This window comes from Acanthisitta chloris, unplaced genomic scaffold (genome assembly GCF_000695815.1).
Source record: "Acanthisitta chloris isolate BGI_N310 unplaced genomic scaffold, ASM69581v1 scaffold42286, whole genome shotgun sequence".
Classification (NCBI taxonomy): domain Eukaryota; kingdom Metazoa; phylum Chordata; class Aves; order Passeriformes; family Acanthisittidae; genus Acanthisitta; species Acanthisitta chloris.
In genome coordinates this window covers 1-9,598 of record NW_008679409.1, presented here as the reverse complement: position 1 = coordinate 9,598, position 9,598 = coordinate 1, and the positions used below count along the sequence as shown (strand labels likewise).

The 9,598-nt window shown below is 38.0% G+C and overlaps 1 protein-coding gene across 1 annotated transcript; it reads left to right on the top strand.

The window, feature by feature from the left end:
• Window positions 1-1,106: 1,106 nt before the first annotated feature.
• On the top strand, window positions 1,107-5,719 carry LOC103804653 (complement component C9-like; the record flags this gene model as incomplete). The annotated part of the gene is made up of 5 exons (XM_009077266.1): window positions 1,107-1,347; window positions 2,683-2,811; window positions 3,832-4,010; window positions 4,218-4,446; window positions 5,571-5,719. Coding segments are annotated over 5 exons (927 nt in total), but the record flags the coding sequence as incomplete, so codon positions are not given.
• Window positions 5,720-9,598: the final 3,879 nt, after the last annotated feature.

Here is a 9,598-nt window from a genome sequence, read left to right as displayed (position 1 = left end):
TCTTGCTCATAGGTCAGATCAGAGAATAAATCACAATCTGACAGCAGGGGAGTTCTATCACTGTAAAGTCAGGGTAGTGGAGCAGCAGTCCCTGGCTGATAACCCTCCAGGGCTCACCTGCAAATTAAAGCCTGGAACGTAAAGCATGTTGTACATGCTGGTTGGCAGGATTATTACACCTATAAAATTTCCTCACAGTGATTTAGACATCCAAATATTTCTGCTTGTTTTAATCAGTATCTGTCAAGAGTTTAAGATCTTTTAAATTGTGCTGTCTTACGTGGTGTTCAGGTGCTAACACTTTATACATAACTCCTATTGGGCACTGTTAAGGGAATCATATAAGTGCTGCAGACAACAGTGGGGTTTGTAAGGTATGTGTTTGCTCAGAGTCTTAAGTGTCAGTATTTCACTAGGTTTTATTTCACAAGTTACAGGCAGGTGACAGGTCCTGCTTTAGAATATGATATAAAACCTTCTGGAGTGTAATCTACAAAAATATCAGTCACTAAGTTACATGTACATATGCACCAAATGCTTCAAAAGGATCTTTTTTCCTCATTAATTTTCATTTTATGATATTCTTTCAGGGGTTTTATTTTTCATTGGAGCTGTGCCCTTCCTTCTGACAGTCTGAGAATAACAGGAAAGTCATTAAAAAAAAAAAAGAGATAACTTAGTTCAGCTCCAACTATAAGTAAAGGCAAAACTCCATCTGACCTCAGTGGGCATATTCTTTTATCTAGAAAGCTACACAGAATCACTTTTCCATGTAATGAAAGTCAGAAAGCCACTTTCAGTAGGTATTGTGCTTAAAGAGAAGACCCTGTTGTCAGTCAAATAGATCACAGACGGCTTGCTGAAATTAGTAAGGGAAGAGTCCTGCAAAACTGGAAGGACTTGAAATGATATGTCTCTTGGTGATTCTGTTTAAATCAGAGAGCTTTTAATTGTAATCAAACAAGTTTGTTCCTTTTCCAAAATGTTAGATTAAATGCCTTGTTTAAAAGTTCTGCAGTTTCTTTACAAATAAAATAGAACAGATTTTCCTTCTCTTCTCTATAGCAGAATGGCAGTCTCATCTTTTTTCTTTTCTCTTCGTTCAGAACCAAACTTTTCTGCATGTCACTGGAAAGATTCAGCTGGGAAGATTCCAAATGCGAAGCCGTGATGTCCGCCTCACAGATAGTTTCCTTGCTGATCTAAACTCTCTGCCAGATGAATATGAAAAGGGGGAGTATTTCAAATTCTTAGAAGATTACGGAACTCACTATGCACTCTCTGGAACTGTAGGAGGAAAATACGAACTTATATACGTGCTGGATAATCATGCTATGTCTAAACTAGGTATGTTTTCTGATGGCCTTGCTATGGTATGCAGATTATCACCAAGTCTCCAGTCATGCAGAGATATATGAGAATAGATCCATGTATATGGAGCACTGCTGTGAATAGCACAGTTCAGTGTGTGATTTTTCTGGCACACCAGTGACATTACAGAATTACATGAGTTCAACAGAGATTAGAATCAGCCTTCGTAACTTATAGAATTATTTGAAGTCTTGATTTTAAGTCTGTAACTGAGAGGAAAGAAACCCCAAAACTTACACAAATCTATTGAAAATATTAGCAATACTAATTTCTGTGACATGATTCACAAGACATACGCAAACCCTAAAAAATCTGCCTAAACCTTATCCAATTTGGTAGTTCACACCTTTTGTAGTACAATCACTCTGAGTATGGTGGAGACAAAAAAAATAAGGCATAAATTGAAGAACTTCCTAGAAATCACATGTGCACTTGAATGTGTTGAAACTGTTTTCATAGCCTTTATTATTCACACTGGAATTTTTCATGCCCTGGAAAGATAGGAAAGTAGAAATTTAATCCTCCATTTTGTGCAGTTCAGGTATAAGTGATTTTGTGCTGGATTAAAGTGATCACTCTTGAATAAACTTAGAAAAGGCAATTCTAGCTGATTTTGGAGATCAGAAAATAACTACCTGCTGCATGCAGCACCAACAACAGTATTGCTATCAGATGTTCAGACTATGCAAAGTGGCACGGGAGATTGTGGTATTGGAATTTTTGAAAGTACCAATCTTAAGCAAAATTCTTTCTGAACACCAAAGTAAAGTTGTAGATAGTATGTTTGAGTTGAATAAACAGAAAGGACATGTTGGAGGCAGTAGTAGATGGAGGAGGATTAGAATTTATGGGAATAGAGTACTTGTGAGAGACTTGTGGCCTTGATTAACTTTATAGGGAAAAGGAGTGGAGAAATGTGATTGAGGTTAGGAGAGACTGGGAGAATTGAATAATTCAGTACATAAAAAGACCAAAGTTAAGCAGCTGTGAAAGACAAAATTCTAATATTATAAATGTAAAGAGTGGTCCCTAGAGAGACTTCTGCTTTCAACTAGATCAAGGAAAACAGAAATCCATTTTTGGAGGATTTTGGTATTGTCCTAACCACCATAGATCTCACCTACATCTGTGCAGGCACTTCAATTACAGTCATCCTCACATTGATTTCATGGAAGAGGAAAAAGTAGAAGATAAATGGGAAGAAGAAAGCCATAAACACTTCCAAGAGCCCTGAAATTTATTCTCTAAGAATAATAATATCACATTTTTTATGGTCATTCAATCCCTCTAATCACCTATTTCTTCTTCCAGGTTTAACTGTAGAAGATGTGAAAAAATGCCTTGGCTATCACTTAGATGTTGGTGTTACGTATAAAGGCATAAAAGCTGGTGGCGATATTGATGGTCATAAATGTAGCAAGCTTCATTCAGATGAAGGATGTAAGTATATCCTTAATTTACATTATATCTTTTGTTTAAGGAAAGATGATACCAGTTGTTTCCCCTTTTATAATCAATATAGTTGTTGCTTTTAGGGAAAAGACAAAACCAGCAGACCTATATAGGTGAGGCTGACATACTTCCATGTTTCCAAGTCAAGAGAGCTTGAGCATGTGTTCCCAGCAGGCACACACACTGCTGGCCACACAACCAATACAGGCAAAACAACAGAAGTCAGGCAAACACAAATGGCACCAATGGTCTCATCCTGTTCTCTCCTCCACCTGATCAGGCTGAAAGCCTTTTAGTGGGGATTATTACAGAATCACAGGATGGTTGAGGTTGAAAGGGTCATCTGGAGGCCACCTCTCCTGCTCAAGCAGATTCATCTAGAGATGTTCTCTCCAGATGGCACAAGTCTGAGGTATTTCAGCCCCTTCAAAATACACATATGTTGCAAATACAGAGCCTTCCAGCAGCTGACCGTTGACATTTACTTGAACCAGCAACTGGTGCGTTAGTCTTCCCTGCTTGTGGCACCCAGATACACAAGACCTCAAGGCCCCATTCCCATTTCTGGTACAGACCACCTGATGCATAGCAACACAGACACAGACACGGACACACACACACACACACACACACACTCACACACACACACACTATGGATGTCTCCAGTAACTGGCCTTAGGTGTGCAGTCTACCCAACAATTGGCCCTTGGATCTTCTTACCTCCAGTTGCCTTAGGCCGACATGCACTCCATAATGTCTCTCACTTTGTCCTTCATCTTCTTTTTCTTTCGGATATAGGGTATTCTAATTTAATTGCAAAATAGAAGTTTTCCTCCCACACAAGTGATATGAGCAAAGAAAGATTGAATTCTGCCATGACCAGTGAATGAAGGATTCTTTTTACAATCATTTTACAAAGAGGGCCTGGTTGCACTAGAAGGACAACTGTTCTTCCAGATGTATGGACATTAAACTCTCTTCTTCATCCTATCTCCTTTTTTTCTGCAGCAAAAGAGAATGATGGTGCTATCATTGATGATGTTGTGTCCTTGGTTGAAGGGGGGCAGATTGACTTTGCAATCAAAATAAAAGAAATGTTACTAAAAGGATCCAAAGTGGTTGATGTAGAGGATTATGTACAGTGGGCTAAGTCTTTGGTTGATGCTCCAGTAGTGATACAGCAACGGGTAAGTATAACTTCTTCAAAGCCACAACTCCTACTGTTCCAAAGATTTTGTTCTAAGATGGAGACGAGACTCCAAGTTTATAATGAACTTTCAGTATTTTTTTCATGTTTATAGTTTCCTTGGATACTTACCCTTGTGATGGCTATATCAAAAGGATTCAGAACTTTGGAAAAATCATTTATGCATGGGCCTTTTTTTCTTCTACAGCCTTCTCCAATACACACACTTGTTCCAGTTAAGATGAGAAATGCATTTTTAAAGAAACAAAATTTGGAAAGAGCAATTGAAGACTACATTACTGAATACAGTGTGTGCAAATGTGAACCCTGCAAAAATGGAGGCACCCCTGTGCTGGTAGATGGAGTGTGTTCATGCTTGTGCTCAATCCATTTTAAGGGAATTGCATGTCAGATTCCCAAATCTACATTAATTAAAGGTTAGTAAATACTCAAAATAGATTAAAATGAGCATATTTGCTGTTATTAATATCCCCATAAAATGAGCCTTCATAAAGACAGAAGGATTTCATAGTACCCCCTCATACCTGCTGTTGTCAAATCTTACAGGTATAATGTGGAAGTTAGTGGAAGTTACTGGGTTCTTTTCATAAAGATGGTACTCTAATTTAGAGTTACTTCTCTCACATACATTGTTGTGTCTTGCAATAACACAAAGTTCATTTAAGGACACATGAGCATTATTGAAGCTTGGTGCAGTAACGGTAAACTGATTTCAGGCAAAAGCAGTGTCACCATAAATGATTTTGTCTTCAGTTTTCTCCAAAAGCACTGTGTTTGCTGACACATGATCACATTTCACAATTACTGTGCTAGCTTAATAATAGATTGGTCCACAAAGGGGAAGAAGGAGAATGCAGTTTCACAACAGACAACGTAAAAAATTTGTAATTCATTCTCTGTGGTCATCCTAGAATCATAGAATCACAGAATTTATAGGTTGGAATGGACCTTACAGATCATCTAGTCCCAACCCCCCCTGCCATGGGCAGGGCAACTTCCTCACTAGATCAGGATGCAAAAGGCCTCATCCAGCCTGGCCTTGAACACCGACAGTGTCGGGGCAGTCACTACGTCCCCGGGCAACCTGTTCCAGTGTCTCACCACCCTCATAGTAAAAAGCTTTTTCCTCACATCCAACCTAGACTTCCGCTCCTTTAGTTTGAAACCATTATTCCTTCTCCTGTCATTGCAGTTCCTAACAAAGAGTCCCTCTCTGGTTCCCTTGTAGCCCCTTCTGATTTGCTATGAGGTCTTCACGCAGTCTTCTCTTCTCTAGGCTGAACAGGTCAAGTTTTTAAAGCACAAGTGCCTAAAATGGTCCTTAGAACTTGATTCCTAGGACGACAAAAATGTTGAAAGCCCAGGTCTCAATCCTTTCCACTGACAAAGGCATTTTCAAAAGCTAAACCTCTGCAAGGGTTTGTGTTCTGGAGGCTGCAATGATCTACAGAGGCATTGTAACTGAGAATGCAAGAGTTGAATCATGATCTACCTTGAGAGAGGTAGATGGACTAATCCTACTATGGTGTCTTAGTTGCAGAAGTGACTGATGGAGGCTGGAGTTGTTGGAGTGCCTGGTCCACTTGCATCAATGGAGAAAGAACTCGAACTCGTCAGTGTAATAATCCTGTACCAGAACATGATGGCAGACGATGCCAGGGAGAAAGCATTGAAAAACAACCCTGTTAAGAAAAAGAATAGCTATGCTCCTCAAAAACAGGTAAGCAGCCTCTTTAAATGTGTTATTGCAGTTTAGGTCATATCATTTGCTGATCATAAATGATCAGCCAGTATTTGAGCACTTCAGAGACACAGCTGAAGAAGTGATGGGTAAGTCCATTTACATGTGTCATTGAAATCTGTGATTTGATACAGCTGAGCAGCCACTTGTATCAAATTTGTGAATGGTTAATTTGTATTTGAATGCCTTGACAAGTAATGTTATATTACAGAACTCAAGATTAGAATGGAATTTTGTATAAGAACAGACTTAAAAATACAATTCTTATAAAAACAGATTTAATCTCCAGTCAGACTCCCCATCAAAAAGCTTACATCTTAGGGAGAGGAAAAGAGAAACATGTTCTAGAAAAAATATTTAGACAGTTCGGGAGACTGAATTCTCCTGCTTGATAAATACAATGCTTAAATCCAACAAAGCTAGTGTTACAGCAGTTTTGAAACTTTTAGCTTGGAGAAATACATTTTAAGACAATATCTAGGTACATAGTTTTGTCACAGGATTTTTTAAATTTATTATATTTAATATAATACTGCAAAGCCAAACAAAGCAAAACAAAACAAAACAGACATGATTTTGAGGATGGTCTGTAAACTGGAAAAGTAGTCCCAAAGTTCTTCACCTGCTGAAAACAAGAAGCTTACATGCCATTGGATGTGACAGTAAGAGTTTTCATGCCCAGGAGGAAGTGTTTGAGTTTTATGCTTAACATGTTGCCAGAAGCTCCTTATACTTTGGGAGGCCACAAGAAGAAAAGAGGTGGCAAAATAGAGAAATGATGTTGAATATTTCCCCACTGAAACTACTTGACAGTAAATCTTGCAGCCTGACCTCTACCTGCACAAAAGATATGTATCAGAACATTTCTTCTATGCCTGCCTGCTCTTAGCTTTAGTAGAGTTCAGCTACATCTAACTTGTGAAACAACATGAAGAAAACATAGCCAGCAAGAGTCAACAGCACTCATGGGCCATCTAGCCCTGCATAAGGAACCACGAACAGCTTCCTACAGCACCACATCTTCAGGCTATCAGAGCTATTTATTCCGTAAGTTATTCCACAGGTGGAAGAGAGAAAAGTGATGGAAGAATATGACACAGAGCTGGAAAATTATAAAGATGGGTATAAGAAGTAGAGTAAATTAAATAAACCAGCAAGTGATCGCTTCTAAACAGACTGAAGCCTGGTCCTTCACACAATGGGCATGCCAAAAGTAAATACACATTTTAAAACATCTATGCAAACTAATGGAAAGTTGTCAAACATGTAGATAATCATGCTTGCTCAAGAAGTTTCTGAAGCATCAATTTTTGCAGGATGAGAAAGTATTTTGGGAAATATTTCTATGTGTTTCCCTACTCCTTGACATTCCCTAGGTCAGCGCTATTGCCCTTTTGTTAAACATAAGGTAACAAGTTAGCCTTTCCTTGATCCAGTGAAATTGGTGTTGTTTAAAGAAAAATAAATCTCATAAACAGTATAATTTTATTCCTGCACTACATCATTAACATGTTGCTATTCAGCCATCAGAGCAAATACCATGATGATTACTCATGACACAAACATAATCAAGTATGTTTCCTCTGGTATAGCATAGTAAAAAACCTTTGAAAAACATTAACCTAACTTTGGCTTCTGATATTTATATGGTTTGCAGACATAGGGAGTACTCCCTCTTCAAGCAGGAGTCAGATACTTAAGTATTCTGAAAATCACACTGTGATTTGATTCACACTTCATTAGAATTCTTTTACATTACAGTCATATTTTAGACACAGTGAAATCATGTTCTTGGTGAGCAGTAAGATTGTTATTTCTGTTAAGTTTTGACCACGATATATGTTGTAGCTGCTACCTGCTATCGCATCTTCACTATTTTTTCTCCCTTTTTAGAGAGCAATAATGGAACCCAAACCAGCTTCACAAATTACAGGCTCTGCTGGTCATCTAGCTACCCAAGAGCAGTGGAATGGTATGATTTAAAAGTACCTGCAGCTTGAAAGATCAGCAATCAAAACAAAGTAATACACTAATAAATATATTGACAGAGATTACCTGATCCAGTGGCTGTGGTCAACCTTTTATTTGTCTGTGGCTGTCATTAGAACATGAATTGTCCATTTTTGTTAGTCAATGGCATGATGTTGTCCCTTTAACAATGTTTTTTCATAATTCTTTGTGATATGTTCTCAAACTGATTTTCAAGAATTCAAATCCAGCATGAGTATCAGGATAATGTATATAAGTCAGTTGATTATTGATATATTATTAGTAAAGAACTTGAGAGAGACATTATCTTCAGAAAAATGCCCTTGTGGATTTATTTTCAGCCTCACATTTTATGTGTAATTCATGCCACGTATCACCAGCATGTTTATGAAGACATGCTGCTTTAATAGCTATTACTCTTGCTCCTCCCAACATGTGCTGAATAGTTCAACACTGTATCTTGACTATGTCAATGAATTCAAGATTCTTATATGAAATCAGGCACATTACAAAGGGATAGAAGAATTGAATCATCCATATTTTTAGCACAACTTCCAAAGGATACAAGACTGATGCAACTATACTGTCACCTATAATACTCCTTTCATAACCTTTGAACCTAGCAGAAAATTACATGAAAATTTTTTTAGGGTGGGAAGGAAGGATAGTTCTCAGAGACATTTCATTTTAAAATGCAATTAAGTTGAGAAAGCAAAAAGGAATTAGTGTCCCTGTTGAGGAAAAGATATCCATGTTCACTTGGCTATACTACTAGACATCAGAAGAGCTACATGGAAGCAAGATACAAGGAAACAGTTAAGAACAAAGGTATATGAGGGCTGAGTGGTTTGGAAACACAGAAACAGTGAAAGTCATTAGATTAATTAGATTCTTCCCTTGCATATTGGCAGTATAGGTCTCAAAGAGTCCCCTAGAACTTTCTTTACCTGCCTCCTGCCCACTACAAGTGACTCTGAAGACTTTGAGTACCAAGGATCAAACATCAGAAGAAGCAGGAGAGAGAACTGTTTCCCAGGCCACCATGGAAGGAGAGCATTCAAAAAATCAAGGTGTGCTGATGACCAAAGGAAGTGAATCACATCTTGTGCAACAAAGGCAGACCAAAAATGGCCTTCCACTAGTCCCCATCACTCTGAACATTTCCCTTCAGATCACAGAAGTGGTAAGAAGGTTTCCACTAACTAACAGGCTTTCATATATTAATGTTCCCAAGTGCAAGCACAAGATTTTCCCAATGGATGGGACATTTCAGAAATCCTCAAACCTAACACAGACATTTTACTGCACCCGGAATAAAGCTGCTCTTGGCAGATGGTCTGATGTTACTGTCTCAGAGGAGGAACAGCAGACATCTTCATCAAGAGCAGAGCTATCAGGTATCAGGAAATCCCTTGCAAACAGAGCAATTCCTCAAGACCTAGATATGAAAACATTCCTGTTTTAAAAAAATTAGAAAGAGAGGAACCCTACCATAGTCTAGGATTTAATACTCAGTATGAGCAGATGTGGTGATCAGGTATCTATAATGTAACTATTCTACAATGAGTAAAATTTGTACATTGTTAGAATAGTGCATTAATAATCTTTCTAACTATTCTAACAATATGCTAATTTCTGGCATTTATAATTAAAAAATAAAAATAAATACTAGTAATAATAAGGTCAAGATTTCAGACATGGCTGAAAGGTAACCCAGTGCAGCTTCTTTTTACCACTGTTCATCCTTGGCTAGAAAACACTCTCATCTTCATCAGAGACTTAATGTCAAGACCTCTGGTTTCATCTTGATAAAAGAGCAGCTCTGACCTAGTACAATG